At 48.9% G+C, this 27,008-nt stretch overlaps 1 protein-coding gene and 1 pseudogene across 4 annotated transcripts in view; both read left to right on the top strand.

Moving 5' to 3' along the window:
• Positions 1–203: 203 nt before the first annotated feature.
• Positions 204–27,008, top strand: part of ARHGEF2 (Rho/Rac guanine nucleotide exchange factor 2) — a 64,513-nt gene continuing 37,708 nt past the window's right edge. For 2 of the 3 annotated variants that reach the window (XM_084768931.1, XM_084768930.1), the window contains exons 1-4: positions 14,518–14,816; positions 17,199–17,334; positions 26,276–26,393; positions 26,815–26,854. In XM_084768931.1, the coding sequence (XP_084625057.1) occupies positions 14,539–14,816; positions 17,199–17,334; positions 26,276–26,393; positions 26,815–26,854 (572 nt within the window). In that variant the 5' untranslated portion in view covers positions 14,518–14,538. Of the gene's footprint in view, positions 385–14,517; positions 14,817–17,198; positions 17,335–26,275; positions 26,394–26,814; positions 26,855–27,008 lie in introns of those variants that run through there. The other variant, XM_084768932.1, reaches the window with a different exon arrangement.
• LOC311589799 (mitogen-activated protein kinase 13-like) lies at positions 11,818–13,937 on the top strand (annotated as a pseudogene). The gene is made up of 3 exons: positions 11,818–12,098; positions 12,611–13,178; positions 13,770–13,937. The product of its transcript is annotated as a mitogen-activated protein kinase 13-like (transcript).

The raw sequence follows: 27,008 nt of genomic DNA on the forward strand, positions 1-27,008 counted from the left end.
CTGGTTTCCCATGCCTGTTTCCACCACTGGAGCCTGAGTCCCGTGGCCACCCTTTTTTAATACTTAGGGCAGGGCCTGGCACCCAAAGGGTTAAAGGCCTGGCCGCAGAACTGTCTAGGGTGTTTGAAGTGGGGTGGGGAAGGGAAGGGCTTAAGCCGTTGAAGAGGCAGCTGGTCAGGGCTGGAGTGAGTGCCCCCCTGGCCCCTATGCAAACTGCTGGACCATGAACAGTTCCTGTAGAGGGACCAAGAGAGAGGCACCCCCATCCAAGTGCTGGGGTAGACCCCTAGAGGGGCTGCCTGAAGCAAGGACTTACACCCCTATTGAAGTCACCAGCTGAGGGCAAGAACAGGTTTCCCATCTTCTGGACGTCTCCAGGGTCTGGTGAGTTTCCTCTTCCTTTTCCTGTGTCCTGTTTGATAAAAGTACATTCCTCAGGAGGCAGAGATGTCCAGGAACCCCTCGGCACCCCGGAAGTGGCAAAAGAACTTATAGGTCTCTCACCAACGTATTCACATTTATGATCAGGGGGCAGTGTGTGTGTGTGTGTGTGTGTGTGTGTGTGTGTGTGTGTGTGTGTGTGTGTTCCTATATGTTTGTGTGCCTGCATACAAGTATCCAAATAGGAAAGCAAGTACTCACCATAATGGCCAACGATTAACACAACTTGTATAGCAAATGTTTTAAAATCCTTTTTGCTTTCCTTTTTAATGTTTAGAATCTTATAGGGTTAGCATACCCAACCCCTGTGTTAAATACAAGGTTTAAAGGATTTAAATAACTAACCTATGTCAATTAAGATGTAAGTTGTAGTACTAGGTTTCAAGGTCAAGTTCACTTGACATCTTACTTCATTGTGTTGTCATTAAGAGCAAAAGCAAGCTGGGCTGTGGTGGCACACGCCTTTAATCCCAGCACTCAGGAGGCAGAGGCAGAGGCCAGCCTGGTCTACAAAGTGAGTCCAGGACAGCCAGGGCTACACAGAGAAACCTTGTCTCAAAAAAACCAACCAACCAACCAACCAACAACAACAATAACAAAAAAAACATAGGAAAAGAAAAACAAAACCCCACTATCATTTTTATCCTTATTGTGCTGGGACTGGGATCCAGTACCTCAGTAAGGTAGGTGATGCCTTCACCACTGAGCTACAGTCCACCTGGGGCTATGCTTCTCTCTCTCTCTCTCTCTCTCTCTCTCTCTCTCTCTCTCTCTCTCTCTCTCTCTCTCTCTCTCTCTCATGTAGCTCTGGCTGTCCTAGAACTTACTATGTAGACCAGACTGACCTGAAACACATAGCAATTTGTCTACTTCTTTCTCTGGAGTGTTGGGATTAAAGGTGTGCACAACCACACCCAGTCCCCCGGATGTTTCCTGCAGTATGGACACCAAGGATGGCCACAGGATCTGGGAACCTGGAGGCTCAAATGCCCCAGCACCTCTTGTGTCTTAAAGTATTTATTTTTCCCAGGAATTTAGTTATGTCACTTGTGCCTTTAATCCCAGCTCTCGGGAGGCAGAGGCAGGTGGGTTGCTGTGAGTTTGAGGCCAGCCTGGTGCACAAAACAAGTCTAGGACAGCCAAGGCTACTCAGAGAAACCCTGTCTCAAAAGACCAAAATAAATAAATAAATAAATAAAATAAAAATAACTTATCCACCAAACACAAATCTCTTGAATGTTTATGACTTAATAAAATAATGTTAAAGGGAAAAATGGGGATATAGCATTGTGGTTAAGCTCCTGCACAGCGTGGCATAAGGCCTCACTCTTAAGCCCGAGGCCACCCTCACTGGACCACTCATCCATTACTGAAGCCAGGCCCTTTATTAAAAGTCTGTCTAGTCCGTCCCCTGTGCTAGTAGGAGTTACCCACACTACCAACTACTTTTAGCCTTTCCCGGGATCTGCTGGGTTAATTTCCTGTGTCACAGTGGCCAAAGTCTCCTTGGACGGTTCTCTGAACCTCAGACTTTCTCTTGCCCCACCCTTTTGGCACAGATACCGCAGTGCCTGCTGCTGAGAGACTGGCAGGAGGTGACGGGGACTGGCTGGGTGGCACAGGGCTTTGTTTCTTTATCTTCCACCTGCTGCTGACTGGACTAGTACCGAGGGCTCCTGTAGAGAAAGCAGCGTACAGTTACCAGCTCAGGGGTAGGGGGAAGTGAGAATAAAAGCAGAATCCCTAAATTCAATTTGCAAACGACAGAACAAAGCGGATGATCGCCTTTGGAAACAGCAAGATTCCATCCAGACTGACGTGTGAGCCCTGAGTATCCTAGAGCCAAGGGTGGGGTTGAGATGCCTGCTCAGTGACTTAGAGGTGTGTGTGGTTAGATTAGGGTCTGGGGATGCTTGACTGCCTTCGAAGCTTGGAACTTCTGGAATTTTCTAACAGTAAAATCAGTACCTGCTCTGTGGGCCTTGGCTGCAAGGCAATGCCTGTTCAGAGCCCCCCACAGAAGCCAGCCTAGGTGAATGGGTTTTGGCCACACAAGCGTCTGCCGGTCTTTGCATTGATAAGTTGGTCCTTCCGGGTTCTTCTCTCTTGCTTCGCGTATGTTACAGTTTACGGTGCGGTTGCCGGGTGGATGATGGATCTTCTCTACTCTTTCCCTTTTTTAAATTTTCTTTTCTCTCTTTCTTTCTTGCTTTCTTTATTTTTTTTTCTCACTTTTGCATTTTGGGAATTATACAGGAAAGTCAGAGAAAGAGAGAGCTGCAGAACGCAAGCACACAGCCAAGGCAAGGCAGGCTGATGGCGAAGACAGCATCCTTGGCCTTGATGAGTGGTCCCGTGTGTGGGGTCAGAAAGGAAGTGTAGTCCTGGGGTCCTCCTGACCAAAAGCAGCTCTGCTCTTACTTGGCTTCTCACTGTGGGACTCATGTATCTTAGGGCTTCTGCTGCTGTGAGAACTGCCATAGTGGTAAGCAATCCGGGGAAGCAAGGGTCCTTTTCGTCTTACAGTTTGAAGTGAGGCCATGAAAGGACACTACTTGCTCCCCGTGGCTCGCTCATTCGGCTGCCCAGGTGGTGCCCCACCCAGTGGGCTGGACCCACTCCAATTAACCACCAATCAAGAAAATGCCCACGTCTCGGTTTCTCTTCTCTATGACTCTGCCCTGTGTCTAGTTGACAAAAACTAGACCAGGCTGGCCTGGAACTCACAGTGATCCACCTGCCTCTGCCTCCCGAGTGCTGGGATTAAAGGTGTGTGCCACTAGGCCTGCTTCAACATTATCTGTCTGTCTGTCTATCTATCTATCTAGTGTGTGTGTGTTTGTATGTGTATGAATGTTTTGCCTGCAAACACATATGTGAGCCACTTGTATGCCTTGTGTCCAGTGAATTCAGAAGAGACTGTCAGATCCCCTGGGATTAGAGTCCTAAGTGGTTGTGAGCTGCTATGTGGGTGCTGGGAACTGAACCTGGGTCCTTTGCAAGAGCAGCCAGTGCTCTTAACCACTGCAGTGCTTCTTCAAGTTGTTTTTTTTTAATGTTATGACTTATTAGTGTGTGTGTCCTTGACTCATGTCAACAGTCTAGGTGACAAGCATGTTTAGTCACTGAGGCATCTCATCAGTCATTTGTTATTGTTTCAATCTTAAATTTATACTTATTTATTGGGGGGCACATGCTAAGGTGCACGTGGATGTCAGAGGACCACTTCCAGGAGTTGGTTTTCCTAAAACATGTGTGTGGGTCCTTATGGGGCTGGAGAGATGGCTCAGCAGTTAAGAACACTGGCTGTAGCCAAGCGTGGTGCACACATGCCTTTTAATCCCAGCACTCAGGAGGCAGAGGCAGGCGGACCTCTGTGAATTTGAGGCCAGCCTGGTCTACAAAGCGAGTCCAGGATAGCCAAGGCTACACAGAGAAACCCTGTCTCCAAAAACAACAAAACAATCCCCCCCCCAAAAAAAACACTACTGGTTCTTCTAGAGGACTGGGGTTCAAATCCTAGCACCTACATGGTAGCTAGCAACTGTCTGCAACTCCAGCTCCAGGGGATTTGACACCCTCACACAGACATCCATAGAGGCAGAACACCAACGCACATACAAGAAAAAGAAATAGATAATTAAACATGTGGGTCCCAGGGATGAGTTTTTGGCATCCAAGAAACTTACCCACCAAGCCAACCTGCCTGGCCCTGACTGATTGGTTTTAAAGTCGGGTGTGAGGAGAGCTCGCTTGCTCTCTTCAGGAGCTGCTGGGCTGGGTTCAGACAACAGTGCAGGCTCCACAGTGTGATGGAGGAGCTGTGAAACCTCACAGCTGCCTACAGTCAGCTGCATGGGTGGCTCTGAGCAAGCTACTGCAGGTCTGGGCGCTGGCAATTCCAGGTTAATGTCCGCTGGCTGCACACTCACAAGCTGACTCCCTCTGTGTGCTCCAGGCGATGTTTTAGGAAGTGGGCATATTGGGGTCCTCAATGTTTCCGTCCCCCTAAAACCGTTGTAGAATACCTGGTTGGATATATAGCAGATCTTAAAGCTTTTTTCTATCTTTTCTATTTTTTCCAGAAAAAATATTTTAGGCTCGTGAGCCATATGGTCTCTGTCATAATGATCAATTTTGCTGACAATATGCAAATGAGTGAGCAGGTTTTTTAAAAAGCTTATGAATATTGAAATTTGAATTTCATGGAAATTATGTATATATCTCTGTATATATTTTTAAGACATGGTCCTATATATTCCACATTGTTCTCAAACTCACAATGTACCTGAGGATGACCCTGAACTTGTGTGTGTGTGTGTGTGTGTGTGTGTGTGTGTGTGTGTGTGTATTTGTGTGTATGGAGGACAGGTCAGCCTCAATGTCATTCCTCAGGATCTGTCCACCTTTTATTTTTGTTGCTTGTTTGAGAGTTTATTTTATTATTTTTTTTAAAGAATTGTTTATTTATTATGTATACAAACTTGTGTCTGCATGTACATCTGCAGGCCAGAAGAGGGCACCAGATCTCATTATAGATGATTGTGAGCCACCATGTGGTTGCTGGGAATTGAACTCAGGACCTCTGGAAGAGTAGTTGGGGCTCTTAACCTCCATCTCTCCAGCCCTCAGCTCTCTTTTTTTTTTTCTTTTAAAATAAAAAATTATTTATTTTTTATTTTATTTTATTTTATTTTTTGGGTTTTTTTTGAGACAGGGTCTCTCTGTGTTAACCTTGGCTGTCCTGGGCTTGCTTTGTAGACCAGGCTGGCCTCGAACTCACATCGATCCACCTGCCTCTGCCTCCCGAGTGCTGGGATTAAAGGCGTGCGCCACCACGCCCGGCTAAAAATTATTTATTAAGTATACAGTGTTTTACTTGCATGTGCCCCTGCCCTCCAGAAGAGGGCACCAGATCTCAGTATAGATGGTTATGAGCCATCATGTGATTGCTGGGAATTAAACTCAGGACCTTTGGAAGAACAGGCAGCATTCTTAACCTCTGAGCCATCTCTCTAGCCCTCAACTCTCTTTCTTTACCTCCCTGCTCCATTCCTGTCTCTGCTTCCATTTCCTGCTTCTGTCTTTTCACCGCTGGGCATCCTACCCCACATCTAGCCACAAAAAGCCAACAGGACAACACAGATCTGTCTTTTTGAGTTGCCCTGCCGCACTGAGGGCTTCGCGCCCTTCACCACGGGCGTCCTGCTTTTTAGCCTGATAACCTCAGAGAATCAGTCATCTTTTGGGCAGATGAGGACGGACAGGCTGCATATAGAAAGCAGGCATGGCCCATAGAGATGGCAACACCAGCTACCCTGCCAGTGCAGCCACTAACAATCGAAAACACAGAGGCACACCTACGTAGGCGGTTGACACAGTATGTGCAGGTGTAGGTCAACCCAACTTTTTGTTTGTTTGTTTGTTTTTCAAGACAGGGTTTCTCTGTGTAGCCTTGGCTGTCCTGGACTCACTTTGTAGACCAGGCTGGCCTGGAACTCACAGCGATCCTCCTGCCTCTGCCTCCCAAGGGCTGGGATTAAAGGCGTGCGCCACCATGTCCAGCCTCAGCATCTGTTTTTTTTTAACTCAACATATAGCTCTTCATCTGGTAATTGATCCTTGACAGGAAAAAAAAAGAGCAGTAAGATGACTCAGCAGGTCTTACTACCAAGCCTAATGACCTGAGTTCAATTTCTGGATCCCACATGGTAGGAGGAGAGAATCACTTTCCAAACCACCACATCTGTGCTGTGTCACACTTTCACCCCTTTACACACTCTCTCTCTCACACACACACAGACACACGTGTACACACACACACACACACACACACACACAGAGTAAACAAGATGTGATTTAAAAGTAAAGAAAAGACCATTCAGATAGATTACTAAGGGTAAAGGCGCTTGCTGCAAAGCCTAAGCTCTGTCCCCAGGACCCATGAGATAAGAGAGAAATGATTCCTACAAGTTGACCTCTGACCTCTACTTTTGCTTTATGGTACCCATGTGCTCACACATTTACACAAAGAAATGGAAGACCAGCAAAATGGCTCCATGTGTAAAGGCACCTGCTGAGCAAGCCTGGCAAGCCAACTTCAACCCCCATACTCCACGGAAAGGTTGATAAGGAGAAGACTGACTCAACAATGTGGTCCTCCATAATAGTAATAATAATAATAATAACAACAACAAGAAGAAGCCAGGAGGTGCTGGAGGTGGCTCAGTGATAAAGAGCACAGCTGTTCTTTCAGAGGGCCTGAGTTCCCTTCCCAGCTATCATATGGTGCCTCACAATGGGCCATCACCATAGTCCCATGGGATCTGATGCCTTCTGGTATGCAGATGTACATGCGGACAAAATGCCCACTTACATATAATACATTAAAAAAAAAAAAAGGCCAGGCACGGTGGGATACCCATTTGATTTCAGCTCTTGGGAAGCAGAGGCAGATTGATCTGTGTGAGTTTGAGGCCATCCTGTTCTACCACAAGTTCCAGCACAGCCTGGGCTACATAGAGAGACACTGTCCCAAAACAAAGGGGCTGAGCTGGGTGTGGTGTCGCATGCCTTTAATGCCAGCACTCGAGAGGCAGAGGCAGGCGGATTGCTGTGAGTTCGAGGCCAGCCTGGTCTATAAAGTGAGTCTAGGACAGCCAAGGCTACACAGAGAAACACTGTCTCAAAAAACAAAAAACAACAAAACAAAACAAAAAACCAAGAGGCTGGATGGCTCAGTAGCTGATAACACTGGTTGCTCTTCTAGGACACCCAGATTTGATTCCTAGCACCTACATGGTGACTCACAACCATCTATCTAGACTTAGGGGGATCTGATGTCTTCTAGTTTCTGAAGGCAACATGCAGGCAGGCAGAATATCCATACATATAAAATAAAGGTCAATAATATACATATAAATAAAGGTTAATAATTAAATAATAATAAAAATAACGATGATGATGGCTGTTTGGGACTTGATGTCACACACCTTTAATCCAGGACTTGAGAGGCAGGGGCAGGTAGATATCTGTGAATTCAAGGCCAGCCTGGTTAAAGAGATAGTTTCAGGACAGCCAGGACCACACAGAGAAATCATGTCTCAGGGGAAAAAAAATGGCTGGGTGTAGTAGCATATGTCTTTAATCCCAGTGTTCTAGAGGCAGAGGCAAGTGGATCTCTGTGAGTTTAATCTGGGTGTGGTTGTCATAGCAATAGCTCCAGTAGTTTGGAGACTGAGGTAGGTGAGTTTCTATGAACTCTCAAAATACCTGGGTTACATAGTGAGATCCTCTCTCAAACCCCAACATCTAGGAACTCGCTGAGTGGTAGGGCATTCTCCTAGCACATGTGAGGTCCTGGGCCTGACACCCAGCGCCGCAAATGTTAGCAGGACAGCTTTGGCCTTGTCAGCTACAGCTTGCCATGGCTTATCCTAAAAGACACCTCCCTTCACCCCACCTTTCCAGGGGCTCCGAGCACCAGACAGGCTATTTTTTCTCTTCTTCTTGATAACTTCGCAACAACACTGTGGTGTTGTGGTGTTCATGTCAGCCTGTGACCTTTTATTTTCTCTCTCTTTCTGTCTCAGATAAAACAGTGGTGACGGTCACATGATCCCTATTTCTGCTCCTCTCTTACGCTGCCTTTTAGGTCTTCATTCCAATAAGCCCTAAAGCAGGTCGTGGTGGCGCATGCCTGTAATCCCAGCACTCAGGAGGCAGAGGCAGGCAGATCGCTGTGAGTTCGAGGCCAGCCTGGTCTATAAAGTGAGTCCAGGACAGCCAAGGCTAACACAGTGAGACCTTGTCTCGGAAAAACAAAAACAAAAAAAAAAAACAAAAAAACAAAAACCAAAACCAATAAGCCCTAAATAACAGCAGTAACAACAGCACGTGACCGTAGCATGTTAGCATGTTAGTTATATTGACTGGATGATATTTGCTATTCTCTCTCTCTCTCTCAGAGACAGGGTCTCTGTGTGTAACCCTGGCTGTCCTCTAACTCTCCATGTAGACCAGGCTGGCCTCTGCCTTGCCTTGACTGTCCTGGACTCACTCTGTAGATCAGGCTGGCCTTGAACTCACAGAGATCTTCTTGCCTCTGCCTCCTGAGCGCTGCAAGGTAGGTGTCTTAATCATGGTTCTAGAACTGTGACGAGACAGCATAATCAAGGCAGCTTAGAGAAGAAAGCATTTACTTGGGGCACACAGTTTCAGAGGTTAAAGTCCATGACCGTCGTGGCAGGGAGCACAGCAGCAGGCAGCAGGCAGCAGGCAGCAGGCAGCAGGCAGGCAGCAGGCAGGCAGTAGGCAGCAGGCAGCAGGCAGCAGGCAGCAGGCAGTAGGCAGGCAGCAGGCAGCAGGCAGGCAGCAGGCAGGCAGTAGGCAGCAGGCAGCAGGCAGCAGGCAGCAGGCAGTAGGCAGGCAGCAGGCAGCAGGCAGCAGGCAGGCAGGCAGCAGGCAGCAGGCAGCAGGCAGCAGGCAGGCAGTAGGCAGCAGGCAGCAGGCAGCAGGCAGCAGGCAGCAGGCAGGCAGCAGGCAGCAGGCAGCAGGCAGCAGGCAGCAGGCAGTAGGCAGGCAGCAGGCAGCAGGCAGCAGGCAGCAGGCAGGCAGGCAGCAGGCAGCAGGCAGCAGGCAGGCAGTAGGCAGCAGGCAGCAGGCAGCAGGCAGCAGGCAGCAGGCAGGCAGCAGGCAGCAGGCAGCAGGCAGGCAGCAGGCAGCAGGCAGCAGGCAGCAGGCAGTAGGCAGGCAGCAGGCAGCAGGCAGCAGGCAGCAGGCAGCAGGCAGCAGGCAGCAGGCAGCAGGCAGGCAGCAGGCAGCAGGCAGCAGGCAGGCAGCAGGCAGCAGGCAGCAGGCAGCAGGCAGCAGGCAGTAGGCAGCAGGCAGCAGGCAGCAGGCAGCAGGCAGGCAGCAGGCAGGCAGCAGGCAGCAGGCAGCAGGCAGTAGGCAGCAGGCAGCAGGCAGCAGGCAGCAGGCAGCAGGCAGCAGGCAGCAGGCAGGCAGCAGGCAGCAGGCAGCAGGCAGCAGGCAGTAGGCAGGCAGCAGGCAGCAGGCAGCAGGCAGCAGGCAGCAGGCAGTAGGCAGGCAGCAGGCAGCAGGCAGCAGGCAGCAGGCAGCAGGCAGTAGGCAGCAGGCAGCAGGCAGCAGGCAGCAGGCAGCAGGCAGCAGGCAGGCAGGCAGCAGGCAGCAGGCAGCAGGCAGCTGGCAGCAGGCAGCAGGCAGCAGGCAGCTGGCAGCAGGCAGCAGGCAGCAGGCAGACAGGCAGCAGGCAGCAGGCAGGCAGGCAGACAGGCAGCAGGCAGCAGGCAGGCAGGCAGCAGGCAGGCAGGCAGCAGGCATGGCACTGTACAGTAGCTGAGAGCTCACATCTTATCCACAGGCAGGAGGCAGAGAGAAAGAGACATTAGTGTTGCGTTTTTGTTGTTTGTTTGTTTGTTTGTTTTGCTTTGTTTTTTGAGACAGGGTTTCTCTGTATAACCTTGATTGTTGTGTACTCTCTCTGTAGACCAGGCTGGCCTTGAACTTACAAAGATCCACCTATCTCTGCCTCCTGAGTGCTTGGATATAAAAAAGTGCCACCATACTCAGGTGGTGTTCATTTTTTTTTTTTAATCTTAATGCCCACTTTCAGTGACACACCTCTTTCTAACAAGGCCACACCTCCTAATCTTTCCCAAAGCAATTACACTGACTAGGGACCAAAGTTCAAATATGTGAGCCTATGGAGGTCATTTTCTTGAAACCACCACTGTAAGGGATGCCATGCTCATATTTTCTGAAGAAGAAGAAGAAGAAGAAGAAGAAGAAGAAGAAGAAGAAGAAGAAGAAGAAGAAGAAGAAGAAGAAGAAGTCTGTACTTACTCGGGAGGCAGAGGCAGGCAGATCTCTGTGAGTTTGAGGCCAGCCTGGTCTACAAAGCAAGTCCAGGACAGCTAGGGCTACACAGAGAAACCCTGTCTCAGAAAAGAAAGAAAGAAAAAAAGAAAGAAAGAAAGAAAGCGTGCCAATCTACCTAAACCACAATTATACATGGAGACGACAAGGCCTCGGCTTTGAGCCACAGTGCTCCCTGCTGTACTACTTTACGTTCTCACCCTGGTACCCAGAGCTGGGAGTCAGTGGTGAGCAGCCTGGCCAGTGAAGTCAGCCAAGGAGAGGTGGAAGCGGGAAGTTAAGCCAAAGCAGCGCTTACAGCAGCTTCTTCCTACCCTGCCCACTTCATTTCAAGCATCCGATTCAGAATCTCCCAGTTCTGTCATCAGAAGACCAGACAAAAGCCCCTCCACCTTTATAAAAAAGGTCTCGCTATGCAGCCCTGCTGTCCTGGAACTCACTACGTAGACCAGGCCGGTCTTGAACGCCCAAAGATCTGCCTCTGCCTCCTGAGTGCTGGATTGAAAAGGTGGGGACCACCTTGCCCATCCTGGCCTAAGACTTTTAGTAAATTTTCTCTTTTACCATTTGGTAGTTGTGGAGCCATTTATGATTGTGCTTTAGGCTGAACACATGCTTATACGCACGCGCACACACACGCATGCGCACGCATATGAACACCTAAGGACAGAAACAGTATCTGCTTAGCTATCTACCATATGGGATCTCCATAACTAGAATAATAATGAGCAAACAAGAATTTGTCTTTAAATTTTTCATTTTGAAACAAGGTCTCACTATGTAGTTTGGTCTGGCTTCCAACTCACTTAATTGCCCACAGTGGCTTTGAACTCCCAACTTTCCCATTCTGCCCTCTGAGTACTGAGATTACAGGCATGGGCCACCACTCCCACAGCAAGACTCTGGAAAGAACTGGAAAGAACATGGACTAAGGGCCAGAAAAGCCAAGTTCTCCACTCAGCCCGGTATGCAGCTGACCTCATGACCCTAAGCCAGCGGTTCTCCAGCTCCGCCTCAGCAAAGCGAGGCTCAGAAGCTGCTCAGCGTCCTGGCTGTGGAGCCTTCTCCATTCCAGGCTTCCATTTCTGCTTTCTTTCTTTCTTTCTTTCTAGATAGGATCTCACTATCTAGTTCAGGCTAGCCTGGAACTTGCTACAGAGACCAGGCTGGCTTCAAACTCACAGAGATCAGCCTGTCTCTGCCTTCCAAGTGCTGGGGTTAAAAGGGTGTGCCACCACACCCAGTTTCTTCTTCCTTCTCTCCCTCCTCCTTCTCCTCCTCCTCTTCTTCCTCTTCTTCCTCCTCTTCCTCTTTATTTTTATTTTAAAATACAGGTCTGGCCACCCCGCAGGGGAGGAGCGGGCGCAGCGCCGGAGGGGACAGAGGGGACCTTGGTGGGACACCCAGGCCCAGAGCCTGCAGGCAGCCACTGCAGCAGCTGGAAGGGTGGGGCACAGGGCTGCCGCAATGGGGTGTAGCATGAGGCTCACTCAGAAAAGGGATTTCTACAAGCAGGACATCAACAAAACGGCTTGGGAACTACCCAAGACCTACCTGGCCCCCATGCATGTTGGCAGCGGGGTGTATTGTGTGATGTGCTCGGCCATTGACAAGCGGACAGGAGAGAAGGTGGCCATTAAGAAACTGAGCCAGCCTTTCCAGTCGGAGATCTTTACCAAGCGCACTTACCCCCGAGCTCCTACTGCCAAAGCACATGAGAACGTCACAGGGCTCCTGCATGTCTTCAGCCCTGCCTCTTTGTAGGCTCAATTTTCTTAACCAATATATTTTATTAACAATTTAGTGACCGAGCATACATCACTTATAACCCGACTAACCAAAACAATAGAAAATGAGAATTAATGGACACAATAACAAAACTGTAAGGATATCAGTTCTGAGGAACGATTCTCCTGGCACAATCTGCAGGATTTCTTCTGCTGGAACATAGAGTAACCAGAACCCAGAACCTCAGCAGGAGCCAGAGCCCTGAAGCCTTCCCTCAAGCGGTTCTCCCTAGGAGCATCTTGAAGTGGAGCAATGAACAGCCAAAACTATCCCAAGTCTCCAAAAACCCCCGCCTCCAGTCCTGGGCTCATTTATATATCTCCTCCCAGAGTCTGTTCACAGGATCTTTTCAGCTGGCAACAATCAAGCTCCTGCACGAGGTGGTCAGTCTTCTAGTGGATTAACCTCACCTGTTCTCTCACAAGACCGTTCCAATCCCTCACTTGGGATCCTAAAAAACAGGTTTATCTCTCCTTCACCTCTTCCTTCGAAACTTCCATGATTTCTACCTGGTGATGCCCTTCACGCAGACAGACCTGCAGAAGATCATGGGGGATGGAATTTAGCGAGGATAAGTACTTGGTGTACCAGATGCCCAAAGGTCTGAAGTACATCCACTCAGCTGGTGGTGTCCACAGGGACCTGAAGCCGGGCAGCCTGGCAGTGAGTGAAGACCGAGCTGAAGATGCTACACTTTGGGCTAGCACGGCATGCGGAGGCCGAGATGACCCGCTATCTGGTGACCCGCTTGTACGGGGCCCCCAGAGGTAATTCTCAACTGGACGCACAACTAAACGGCGCACATCTGGTCTGTGGGCTGTATCACGGCAGAAATGACGACCAGAAAGACATTCTTCAAGGGGAAGGACTAACCTGGACCAGCTGACCCAGATCCTGAAAGTGACCGGGGTGCCAGGTGCTGTTTATGCAGAAGCTGAAAGACAGCGGCCAAATCCCTGCCATGGAACCCCAAGAAGGATGTCACCCAGCTCCTCCCACGTGCCCGCACCCAAGATGCAGACCTGCTGGACAAGATGCTGGAGCTGGGCCGGGCATGGTGGCGCACGCCTTTAATCCCAGCACTCCGGAGGCAGAGGCAGGCGGATTGCTGTGAGTTCGAGGTCAGCCTGGTCTACAAAAGCGAGTCCAGGATAGCCAAGACTGTTGCTCAGAGAAACCCTGTCTCGAAAACCTAAAAAAAAGGACAAACATCTGACCTCCACTCAGGCACTTGCTCACTCCTCTCTAAACCCTTCCAGAACCCTGAGGCCCAACAACCATTAAAAAAAAAAAGCCGGGCATGGTGGCGCACGCCTTTAATCCCAGCACTCGGGAGGCAGAGGCAGGTGGATCACTGTGAGTTCGAGGCCAGCCTGGTCTACAAAGTGAGTCCAGGACAGCCAAGGCTACACAGAGAAACCCTGCCTCGAAAAACAAAAAACAAACAAACAAACAAACAAACAACAACAACAAAAAGATTATTATGTATACTATGTTGTGCCTGCATGTACACCTGAACGCCTGAAGAGGGCATCAGATCTCATTATAGATTGTTGTGAGCCACCATGTGGTTGAACTCGGGACCTCTGGCAGAGCAGCTAGTGCTCTTCACCTCTGACCCATCTCTCCAGCCCTCCCCGCAGCCATTGGATGATGCCTTAGAACATGAGAAACTCAGTGTGGGGGAACGGAAACAACACATCTACAAAGAGATCTCGAACATCAGTCCCGTAGCTCGGAAGGACTCTCGGCAACGAGGTGGCAGGAAGCTGCAGTGGCTGTCCAGTCCCACCCGCAGCTGGGACTGGTAGACAGGACCACCTTCTGCCCCAGAACTAGTATTTTTGTCACTACTTATGTCTCAGGACTTAGAGGAATGTAGCCTCCTGAGCCAAGAGATGGATCATCCAATGGCTTAGTGAGCAGGCCCCGAGGGAGCAGAACTCCAAACTGCTGTTCGGGGTGGGGGGAGCTGTGGTCACAGCAGGCTGTATTAAAACAAAAGTGTGGGTGACTACAATAAACAAACAACAAACAACAGGCCCGCATTCTATTTATTTATTTATTTTTGGTTTTTCCAAGACAGGGTTTTTCTGTGTAGCCTTGGCTGTCCTGGACTCGCTTTGTAGACCAGACTGGCCTCGAACTCAGAGATCCACCTGCCTCTGCCTCCCGAGTGCTGGGATTAAAGGCATGCGCCACCACGCCCCACTGCAGGCCCTCATTCTTAGCACAAAACTCAGCAGGCAAGCCAGCCTAGCCTGGCCCCAAGTCAGAACCATCCCCCTGCCTCAGCCTCTTAAAGAATGTGAATAGGCCTGTAGTATAGTGCCTGTCTCCAAAGTTCTAGAACCCTGCTTGCTCACTCTTCTCTCTCTTTTCTTGACTCAGAGCTGTCTCCGTGGACCTTCCATGAACAGATCGGTCCCAGAGGAGCCCTTCGCAGGTGAAGACCCAGCGCCCGGTGGCCACACTCAATGCTGCACATCTGCAGTTGAATCCAGAGAGCCACTGGAGGACCAGGAGAATGAAGAAGAGACGGAGAGGGAGGGAAAACAGGAAGACAGTGATGGCTTCCACACATCACCCCTTAGAAGGTCGGGGGCTTTCCGTGCCCATAGCCACAGCAGTGACTCCTTCAAAAGACACAGCTGGGGGCCTGGAAAGGAATTCCAGGACCCAGTAAGCAGGTGAGTCCCCAGGGGCACCTCCCGACCCTCTGGTCCCCATCTCTGGACCTCGGGAAATGTGTTTAAAGGCATATCCTGGTGTCTCCAACCCGCTTCCGCCTTGCCACCGATCTCCGATCTCCCTGGAGAGACAGGATCTTTAAGGAATGACAGAAGTCGAAAGCTCTCCCAGAGAGGCACCGCCTGTGATAAGGCCCGGGAAGAGTGGACCCTGTCTTTTGTAACAGGGCTTCCCACAGTGGCATGTGCTCTTTCCCATTGGTCGTAGGGGCAGGGGAGAGGAGGGGAGGGGAGAACTGAGTGGGTCCCATCTGAGTTTCATAACCCCGTACAGTGGTGTCAAACACTTGGATATCATATTACCCAGCCTCTTCAGACAGGAAGGAAGTAGGTCCAGAGAGCTTTAAGAGCTGTGCGGTGGTGGCGCACGCCTTTAATCCCACTGCTTGAGAGGCAGAGGCAGTTGGATCGCTGTGAGTTCGAGGCCAGCCTGGTCTACAAAGTGAGTCCAGGACAGCCAAGGCTACACAGAGAAAACTTGTCTCGAAAGAGAGAGAGAGAGAGAGAGAGAGAGAGAGAGAGAGAGAGAGAGATCTTTCTTTCTTTCTTTCTTTCTTTCTTTCTTTTTTTTTTTTTTTTGTTGTTTTTCGAGACAGGGTTTCTCTGTGTAACAGCTCTGGCTGTCTTGGAACTCGCTCTGTAGCCCAGGCTGACCTCGAACTCACATAGATCCACCTGCCTCTGCCTCTCAAGCGGTGGGATTAAAGGCATGTGCCCGGCTTAAGAGACTTCTTGACGGAAGTGGGTACTGTGTCTTCTCTGCCCCCTTCTGCTACCCTGATGGCAAACCCATGCCCTGGACAGAGCAGCAGGCTGAAACAGTTGGAGTTTTGGGGGTTTTTGTTGTTGTTGTTTTTGGTTTTTCCAGACAGGGTCTCTCTGTGTTAACCTTGGCTGGGAGTTTTGGTTTGTTTTTTTTTTTAAATATTTTTAAAAAGATTTATTTATTACATATACAGTGTTCTGCCTGCATACCAGAAGAGGGCACCAGATCTCATCACAGATGGTTGTGAGCCACCATGTGGTTGCTGGGAATTGAACTCAGAACCTCTTGAAGCGCAGACAGTGCTCTTAACCGCTGAGCCATCTCTCCAGCCCCGATAAATACTTTTTTTTTTTTTTGGTTTTTCGAGACAGGGTTTCTCTGTGTAGTCTTGGCTGTCCTAGACTCGCTTTGTAGTCCAGGCTGGCCTCAAACTCACAGCGATCCGCCTGCCTCTGCCTCCCGAGTACTGGGATTAAAGGCCTGCGCCACCACGCCCTGCTCGAGTTTTGGTTTTTTGAGACAGGGTTTCTCTGTGTAGACTTGGCTGTTCTGGACTCACTTTGTAGACCAGGCTACCCTTGAACTCACCGCGATCTGCTACCGCACCTGCCCGGCTAACAGCTGGATTTTTATGTTTTGTTAGTCTGTCGGTTGGTTTTTGTTTATTTTTGAGACCAGGTTTTAGGTAGCTCAGGTTGGTCCTCAAATTACTGATTCTTCTAAAACCCACCTTAAGTACTGAGATGACACACATGGGCTACCTTGGCTAGCTGGGGACAGCAGCTGCCCTTGCTCAGAGTTCTCCACATACTCAGCAGGCTGGGAGAGAGAGGACCGTGTCTTCACTAGCTCCTGGGAAATCCCTGACCACTTCCCCAAAATGGAGGAAGTTAAAAAGGAGAAGGTCGGGCAAGGGGGTTGTCCACGCAGGTCCAATGTGAGTCCAGCGCCGGCTACCACCAAGGGCAGTCTCTTGACTTGGGCATGGTCTCCTTAGATAAGCCCTTAGCTCTGGTGAGTAGTACAACTTTCTTCACCTCTTGGGCATGGACACGTGGGGTTTGGGGGCAGGGGTGTCGGTGTTGCTGAGTGAGGGAGATGCTCTGGGACTTAGTCCCAGCGCTGTTTTTGTGGGAACAGGGTAAGCAGCAATACCTTCCGGCAAGCCCATCTTAAGTGCCTTTCGTAATGCCTGCCTACAGTTTCTCTGAGTGTCTCAGTGTCAGCTTCACGAACAGGCACTACATCTGTGCTTCCGGTGCAGAGGGAAGGAGCTCTGGCTCCCCACAGCCGAGAAAGAGGAGAGGCTGTCACCAAAAATCAAACGAGGAGAACTCATCTTGTCCTTCCCCTCTGAAGGACAGTACTGCCATTGTGCCAGCAGGGGCCGCTCTTGTCCGAAGCCACCCAACTGTGCCATCTGAGCTGTGCCTAATGCTAACAGGAAGGGCTGGGCTGGGCTGGGGGCAAACAGGGCTGGGCTGAGGAACTGTTCGTTCCTGGTGCCCATCACTGACTACTGGCTACAAGAGCAGTGGTGGCGATGTGTGTTTCAGGAGGAGACTGCTGTCCTCGGGATGTCCAGGCTCCCAGGAAGCCCCCTTTCTACAGAGCCTCGAGGAATTGGACAGCCTTCTGGGAGCACAGCAGGAGCAGCGGCCACAGCAGCAGGGCGGCCAATCCTCCCACCGGGTATGACAGATAGACCCCGGGCCAGGCCACTGCCTCACGCCCCCTCCTGATCTTCCTCTGCCAGCAACCACTCTGTACCTCTTCTGTTCCATCAGCTTCTGAGTCTCTCTGTCCCTGGACCTGGCTCGGGCTCCATTAGACACCATCTGAATCTATCTTCTGTGGCCCTCTGTCCTGTTCCCTGAGTCTGTATGCGCTGTCCCCGACGCTTGGTAGCCTGCCCCTGTCTCTTTCTGTGGCAGTTGTTTCTTCGTTTCTATGTCTGTCTCTCTGTATTGATGTTGGGTATCTGTGTCCCCTCCCTTTATAAACCCCGTGTCCTTCTGGAGGCTATAACTACTTTCTGTGGGCCCCACATGCCTCAGAGCTGGAACTGAACTGATTATTTGTGGGAATAAACTAGGCATCTGGCACCCTGAAAGACACAGTAGACCTCTAACAAGGCATCGTCAATAGGAACAGCAGTTGAGAGGGAATAGAGAAACGCCAGGTGCTGTGAGTTTGAGGCCCAGCCTGGTCTACAAAGTGAGTCTAGGATAGCCAAGGCTACACAGAAAAACCCTATGTAAAAAAAACAAAAACAAAAAAACAAAAAACCCAGAAACTAGAGTGTAAGTAAGTGCTGGAGTCACTGTAGATCACGTGGAGTCTGTGGGGTTAATTCCCAGTAATAGAGGTGTGTGTGTGTGTGTGTGTGTGTGTGTGTGTGTGTGTGAGAGAGAGAGAGAGAGAGAGAGAGAGAGAGAGAGAGAGAGAGAGAGAGAGAGAGGCAGCGGGGGATGCAGGATGAGGGAATACAATTGCGGAGTGGGTCCCAGGATCTGAGGATCACTGAGGACACCCATGCTTGGGAGAACCCCTGGCTCTGCAAGCTAGTATCCTGCATTCCAGAGAGAACCCCAAGCCTGGTGGGTGAAGAGCCCCTCCCAAACTCACACCCCAGCTGCCCAGGAGCTCTAATCGACCCTTACTGTGAGAGTATCTTAGGTGTGTGAAAGGCTGAGAAAAAGAGCCTCTCTGGCAAGTGGCAGGACCCCATCCTGTTCCGGCTCCTAATTTTCTCCACCCACACTGCTGAGTGTCTCCTCCCCTGGCACCCCCACTTTAATTGAGAGAATATAGAGAGCAATCTCACCTTTCCACCTTCCTCACTTGGCAGCTGATAGATTGATCTCCTCGTCCCACAAATCGGAAATCAAACTGCCTCACAGTTGCATTTATCAGAAGAAAGGCATTAGGCTGCCCGACCCAGGGGCTGGCACTAACGTGGATCTGAGAAATGTCTTTTTCTCTTCTTGTTTCCCTTCCTATTTTTGCTCAGCCTCTCCTTTGCCCCTTCTCCTCTTACTTACTCCCTTCTTAGTTCTTTCTTCCCTCCTTAGTTATTACATTCCTCTCCTTCCCTTCATCTACTCATTAAGCCACCCCCCTTAATATTCTCCCTGCCTCGGTGTTTGGGGTTCTTGTTTTTTCTTTCTTGTGGCGTTCCTCCAAAGCCTACAGACCAGAAGTCTGATTCACTAGGGCTAGGCAGGAGCTGCAGACAAACGTCTATGAGCAAAATCTCATTCCAAAATTGATCTTTACACACTGTGAAGGAATTCACTGTGTGTGTGTGTGTGTGTGTGTGTGTGTGTGTGTGTGTGTGTGTGTGTGTGTGTACATGTGCAGATGCTTGTGCCTGTGCGTGCAATGCCTGGCTGGTTATGGGGTGCTGGAATCTGACCTCCAGTCCAGTTACTCACTTGCAGAGCAAGCACGTCCATGCTCTGCAGCCCTCGGTGTCTGAACTGCAGCTTGCCCTCTGTCTTCCAGCTGGCTACCAGTCACGAATACACTTTTGTATTTCCCCGTTGCTTTTGATTTTATCTCTTTATGTTATTTCATTTGCGATAGAGCTACTTATGTAACCTTGGCTGGCCCGTCCAGTCATCCTGGCCCTGCCTCACTAACTCTGGGATCACGGGCGCACACTGGACTTTTTCTGTTTTGTTTTTGTTTCTTGAGACTGTGCAGCCTTAGCTGGTTTGGAACTTGGAGTGTAGACAGGCTCACCTCCAACTTATGACGCTTTTCCTGCCTCTTAAGTGCAAAGGATTACAGGCATGAGCCACCACCCCTAAACTCTGGCTTTGCTTCTTAAAAATATATTTACGAAACTTCTAAGTACCGAAACCAAAACAAACAAAAATGCTTTCTGTCCCAAGACCTGTAGCATCATCAATACCTTCATCTCTGCTGACTGCTGCTATGGACTTCCTTTCCTTTTTAAAAACTTTTTAAAGCTGGGCATGGTGGTGCACGCCTGCTGTAATCCCAGCACTCGGGAGGCAGAGGCAGGCGGATCGCTGTGAGTCTACAAAGTGACTCCAGGACAGCCAAGGCTAACACAGAGAGACCCTGTCTCAAAAAAAGCCAAAAAAGAAAAAATAAATAAAAACTTTAAAAAATTTATTTACCTTTATTTTATGTGCATTGGTGTTTTGCCTGCATGTATGACTGCATGTGAGAGCATCAGATCTTGGAGTTAAAGACAATTGTGAGCTTCCATGCAGGTGCTAAGATTTGAACCTGGGTCCTCTGGAAGAGTAGCCAGTGCCTTTAACCTCTGAGCCATCTCTCCAGCCTCTGTACTTCCTTTTCTTTCTTTTCTTTCTATCTTTCTTTCTTTCTTGTTCTTTCTTTTTTCCTTCCTTCCTTCCTTCCTTCCACTGTGTTTCTTGAGATAGGGGTCTTACTATACTAGGGCACTGGCTGGCCTAGAACTCTCATTATATATCAGGCTTGTCTACAAAGGACTCCAAGAAAACTGGGCATGGTGGTGCATGCCTGTAATCCCAGCACTCTGGAGGCAGAGGCAGCTGGATCACTGTGAGTTCGAGGCCAGCTTGGTCTACAAAGTGAGTCCAGGATAGGTAGGGCTACACAGAGAGACCCTGTCTCAAAAAACCCAAAGCAAATCAAATACAGGCCTCCAAGAACTCCCACCTCCCTATGCCTCCCACATGCTGGGATTAAAGGTGTGTGCCACCAAGCTCAGACTAACACTTTTATTTCTTTTATGAAAAAAATTTTATTTTTATGTTTTGTGCATTGGTGTGAGGGTGTCAGGTTGCCTGGAACTGGAATTAGACAGTTTCGAGCTGGCACGTGGGTGCTGGGAATTAAACCTGGGTTCTTTGGAAAAGCAGACAGAGCTCTTAACCACTGAGCCATCTCTCCAGCCCCCTCCCCTTTTTAAATTTGTTATCTTTTTCTGAGACAGGGTTTCTCTGTGTAGCCTTGGCTGTCCTGGACTCACTTTGTAGACCAGGCTGGTCTCGAACTCATGAAGATCCTCCTGCCTGTTCCTCCCAAGTGCTGGGCTTAAAGGCGTGTGCCACCAAGCCCAGCCCTTCGTGCTTTTTCTTTTTTGTTTTATTTGAGACAAAGTCTTGGCTGACTTCAAACTTGTAATCTTCCTGCCTAAACTTCCTGGGAACTAACATTTACAGGGCTATTCCCTCCTGCTCACTACTGTAACTTAGACGTAACAAAGTTATTTACTTTTTAAATTAATTAATTAATTCATTCATTTTTATATCCCGATCATAGCCTCCTCCCTCCTCTCTTCCTGGTCCTGCTTTCCTGTCCCCTCCCTGCTCCCCTGTTCCTCAGAAAAGAGGAGCCCCCTACTAACACCCCAGCTCATCAAGTCTCTTCAGAACCGAGCACATCCTCTTCCCCTGTGGCCTGGCGAGCAAGCAGTTATTTACTTTTTATCTCTGTGTTGTTTCAAGTCAAGTTGTTAGATCACTCACTCGTTCTTTATTTATAATATATATATATATATATATATATATATATATATATATATATATATATATTTCTTTTTGGTTTTTGAGAAAGGGTTTTTCTCTGTGTAGTCTTGACTGTCCTGGACTCAATTTGTAGACCAGGCTGGCCTTGAACTCACAGTGATCCGCCTGCCTCTGCCTCCTGAGTCTTTTTTCTTTTTCTTTTTTTTTTTTTTTTTAAGATTTGTTTATTATTTATTCACTATTTTGCCTGTATGTACACCTCCGCACCAGAAGAGGGCCCCAGATCTCTCTCTCTCCCTCTTTTGGTTTTTCGAGACAGAGTCTCTCTGTGTAGCCTTGGCCATCCCCAACTCGCTTTGTAGAGCAGGCTGGCCTCGAAATCACAGCGATCTGCCTGCCTCTGCCTCCTGAGTGCTCAGATTAAAGGTGTGTGCCACCATGCCCGGCTCAGATCTCTTTTATAGGTGATCATGAGCCACCATAATCCCAGCAAACCATGGTTGCTGGGAATTGAATTCAGGACCTTTGGAAGAACAGGCAGTGCTTTTAACCTTTAAGGCATCTCTCCAGCCCCAAGACAGGGTCTTATGTAGCTCAGGCTAGCTTGGAAGTCTCTATGTAGTAAAGGATGGCCCTGAACTCCTGATCTTCCAGCCTCCACCTCTCAGGTGCTGGGATTATAGGCATGCACCGCCTTGCCAGTTTCCTGTGGTCCTAGGGGTGGAAACTAGGATTTTGGATATGCTGGGCAAGTGCTATACTGACTGAGTCACACCCTCAGCCCTATAACAGGAAGCACAGCATGGCTCACAGTGGGTGGTCGGAGGATGATTTTGTGACTTCAGTTCTCTCCTTCCACCTTTACATGGGTCCCAGGATGGGACTCGGATGTTATGTTTACATAACTCATCACTCCCACCAGCCCTTGCTTTGCTTTTTATTTATTATTATTATTATTATTATTATTATTATTTATTAATTTTGGTTTGGTTGGTTTGGTTGTCCTGGACTCACTTTGTAGACTAGGCTGGCCTCCAACTCACAGAGACCCACCTGCTCTGCTTCCTGAGTGTTGGGATTAACGTTGTGTGCCCACCTTGCCCACCCTCTTGTTGTTTTTGTTTTGTTTTTGTTTTTTTGAGACAGGGTTTCTCTGTATAGCTCTTACTGTTCTGGAATTCTCTTTGTAGACCAGGATGGCATCGAATTCACAGAGACCCACCTGCCTCTGCCTCGCAAGTGCTGAGATTAAAGGAAGGCATGTGCCACTACTGCCTGGTATACCTGGCCTTTTACAAAAATGTGTATGCACCTTGTACTGCCCTTGAAGAGGGCAGAGGAGGCCATGGGACTCCTGGACCTGGAGTTACAGGTGACGGCAAGCTGCCTGCCCACTGTGGGTGCTGGGAACAGAGCTCCTGCCCTCTGCAAGAACAGTAATCACTCATAACTGCAAAGCCGTTTCTTCAGCCCTGACTTTTGTGAATCTTCTTCCTTCTTTCCTTCCTTCCTTATCCCTTCTCTCTCGCTCTCATATATATTTTGAGATGAACAGTGGCAACAATCTAAACAGTGTCTGTACAGCCTGGACCTACACACGGGTGAAGTGTCTGTTTTAGTACACACAGGTCTCTCTGTGCAGCCTTGGCTGTCCTGGACTCATTTTGTAGACCAGGCTGGCCTCGAACTCACAGCGATCCGCCTGCCTCTGCCTCCCGAGTGCTGGGATTAAAGGCGTGCGCTACCACGCCAGGCATAATTGTGTGTGTGTTTTTTATTTTTTATTTTTTTTATTTTTTATTTTTTTTGGTTTTTTGAGACAGGGTTTCTCTGTGTATCCCTGGCTGTCCTGGACTCACTTTGTAGACCAGGCTGGCCTTGAACTCACAGTGATCCGCCTGCCTCTGCCTCCCGAGTGCTAGGATTAAAGGCGTGCGCCACCACGCCCGGCTGTGTGTGTGTTTTTTAAAAGATTTACTTATTATTATGTATACAGTGTTCTGCCTACATGTACACCTGCAGGCCACAGGAGGGCACCAGATCCCACTATAGATGGTTGTGAGCCACCATGTGGTTGCTGGGAATTGAACTCATGACCTCTGGAAGAGCAGTCAGTGCTCTTAACCACTGAGCCATTTCTCCAGCCCCCATAATTGTGTTCTTTTAAGAACATTTTTAGACTTTTTTTTTTTATGTGTATGAGTGTTTCGTTTTGTCTGTCTGTCTGTCTGTGCCCCACATGTGTGCCTGGTGCCTGTGGAGCCAGAAGAGGGTGTTAGATCCCTGGACTGGAATTACAGCTGTGAACCATTGTGTTGGTGCTGGGGCTCAAGCTTGGGTCTTTGGGCAGCCGGTGTGTTTAACCACTGAACATCTCTCCAGCCCTTTTGTTTGTTTTCTCGATGATAACCATTTTGAATGGAATAAAATAGAATCCTTATGTTTAATTTAATTTCCCTATCCTACTGGCTAAGGATGGTGAACATTGTTTTCATAAATTCACTGGCCATTCGTTAATGGTTTGCTTGCTTATGTATTGGCTGGATTGTATACTTTTTCATGCCTGTTACTTTATTTTATTTTATTATTTATTTATTTATTTATTTATTTATTTATTATGTATACAGTGTTGTGTCTGCATGTACACCTGAATGCCAGAAGAGGGACCAGATCTTATTATAGATGGTTGTGAGCCAGCATTTGGTTGCTGGGAATTGAACTCAGGACTTCTGGAAGAACAAATACTACTCTTTTTTTTGTTGTTATTTTTTGTTTTTTGTTTTGTTTTGTTTTTTGTTGTTTTTGAGATAGCCTTGGCTGTCCTGGACTCTCTCTGTAGATCAGGCTGGCCTCGAACTGACAGCGATCAGCCTGCCTCTGCCTCCCAAGTGCTGGGATTAAAGGCATGGGCCACAGACAGTACTCTTAACCTCTGAGCCATCTCTCCATGCCTTTTTTTGTTTTTGTTTTTGTTTGGTTTTTGGTTTTTGGTTTTTTCTGAGATAGGCTTTCTCTGTGTAGCCTTGGCTGTCCTGGACTCACTTTGTAGACCAGGCTGGCCTCGACTCATAGTGATCTGCCTGCCTCTGCCTCCTGAGTGCTGGGATTAAAGGTGTTCACAACCATGCCCGGCCCTTGTTTTTTTTTTTTTTTTTTTTTTTTTTTGAGACAGGGTTTCTTTGTATAGCCTTGGCTGGCCTCAAACTTACAGAGATCTGCCTGCCTCTGCCTCATAGAGTGCTGGGATTAAGGCGTGAGCCACCGCACCTGGTGCCTAGTTTTTTTGGTTTTGTTTGTTTGTTTTGTTTTTTAACTTTACAATCTAGATATTAGTCCCATTGCTTGTAAATCTAGATTTTTCTCTCATTTTGTAGGCTGGCTGGCTGGCTGTTCCCTCTGATAATTGTTTCTTTCACTGTGCTGAAGCTTTTTAAACTTCATGTAATCCTACATGTCAATTCTTGCTTTATTTCCTGCCCTTTGGAGTCCTTTACAGAAAAAAAAAAATCTTCTTTCTGCCCAGGGCTGGGGATGTGCTCAGCTGCTGTCCTGAGCCATAAACAGCATCTGCAGCTAGAAAGATGCTGCTCTTGTCGAGGACTAGTATTGGCTGGCTTGTGTCCTTTGTAACTCCAGCCCAGGGGATCTCATGCCCTGCTCTGGCCTCTTTGGTAACCTGCATACATGCAGTACGCATACATACACTCAGGCACACACACATAGACATAAAACACAATAAAAATAACAAAACTGGAGCTGGCAGTTATACCTGTAACCCTAGCACTCCAAAGAGGGAGGCAGGAATACCAGCACCAGGGTGATTCTTGGCCACACTGGGGAAGACCCTATTTCCAAAAACACAAACAAATAAAAAGGGTTTTATTTGTGCCTGTATCCTGAATGTCCTGTTCCCTCCCTGCCCCTTCTCTTCTTCCAGCAATTTCCAAGTTCCAGGCTTGACTTTAAGGTCTCTCATTCATTTGAATTAATCTTTGTCTAGGGTGAGAGAGAATCTAGAACCTTCAGAAACGTACCTGTCACTCTGCGCTGGGGCCGTACTAGACTTCTCCGTGTCTTGGCGGTTCAGCGTATGCACTCCCGAGGGAGCCCCGCCTCTCCTCCCGCACTGCACTCAATGTGTCCTTTAGACATTCTGACACTGTCCCTTTGTGGTGATTGTGTGTTTGGTGATTTATATCAATTGGGCTCTGTCTTTTTGTTTTTAAATAAACAGAACTTTCTTTTTCTTAAAAAAAAAAATTATTTATAGCTGAGTGTGGTAGCACATGCCTTTAATCCCAGCACTCTGGAGGCAGACGCAAGTGGATTTCTGTGAGTTCAAGGCCAGCCTCGTCTACAAAGTGAGTCCAGAACAGCCAAGGCTAACACAGAGAGACGCTGTCTCACAAAGACAAAACCAAAAATGGATACATTAAAACAACAGCAACAACACAAAACCCAAAAAACTCCATGCCAGTTTACAAATGGGATGTAGTAGCATAGGTGACTGCAATCCAGGCACTCAGAAAGTGGAGACAAGAGGATGGACACACGCCTTTATTCCCAGCACTCCCCAGGCTGACAGGTGCATCTCTGAGTTCAAGGCCAGCCTGGGGGCTCAGCAGGTGACAGTACCTGCTATGTGGACCCCAACCTGAGTTGATCCCTGGTTCCCATGATGGAAGGAGAAAAGCAACTCCTGAAAGGTGTCCTCTGACCTCACACCTACACTGTGACAGGCACAACAGAACCACAAAATAACAATGGAAAATACGTAAGGTTATGTTTTCTGTCCAGGTTTTTGTTTTTGTTTTGTTTTTATTTTTTTGGTCTTTTGAGACAGGGTTTCTCTGTGTAGCCTTGGCTGTCCTGGACTCGCTTTGTAGACCAGGCTGGCCTCGAACTCACAGCGATCCGCCTGCCTCTGCCTCCCTTAGTGCTGGGATTAAAGGCGTGCGCCACCACGCCCGGCTCTTCTGTCCAGGTTAGTGGATTATACTGCAGCACTAATATCACAACTCTTCCCCTCGAAATAGCCCAGATGTGGGGTCTGGGGAGTCTTGGGAGGCCTGTGGAAAGGAGACACGTTTGAGGAGGGCGGAGCAAGTGTGGCTTTCGCCTGAGAATCTCCACAATTCCAGGGTCAGAGTTTCTGCCATCCATCTGCTGCCACTTTGGTCCACTCGGCCACTGGCATGCTGTCCAAGGCTGTGTCCATGAGTGCCATCAATTTCTTCTCACACAGCTCGGATCCAGATGGTAAGTGAAAGTGGGGGAGCAAAGAAAAGGGGGACTTAGGGTAGGAGAGACTCTCCCAGCCCCCACATGCCCGCCCCTCCCCCGACATGCACACAGGTAGATAACTGTGACCAGGCATGGAAAGATGGCGTCTGGGGAGCTCAGTGCGGAACCTCAGGCCTCTCCATTTACCAGAGCAGGATGGAACCGAACCGTTCAGCTCCAGCTGGTTCTGTGCTTTACCTGGCTCTCAAGTTGTTCAGCGTGCTCTCCTCAGACCCCGCCCTCTGTCCCTGCTTCCCTAGTGGCCGCCCTCAGGAATGGCGTCACATGCACCTGCAGCCTGGGAACCTGATCCAGGTGGAGGGGGTTGGGGAGGCCGCCTTAGGAGCCTTTGTCTGCCTTTTCCTAGACAATTTCTCTTTTCCTTGTGTATTGGCAGGTAACTCGGTCCAGTCCTCTGCCACAGACCTCAGCAGATGGTGAGTTTTGGGGGATTCTCAACCCATCCAAGGCCTAGGTGGAGAAGTGATGGGTGGGGGCCATGGTCTTTGCATCCTTAAGACTCTCTGCTTCTTCAAACACTGTTCCCCAGAACGCTTCTGAGAGGCCTTCAAACGGCCATCTCCCCGAGGC

Source organism: Acomys minous, assembly GCF_964271855.1.
Source record: "Acomys minous genome assembly, chromosome: 19".
NCBI lineage: Eukaryota > Metazoa > Chordata > Mammalia > Rodentia > Muridae > Acomys > Acomys minous.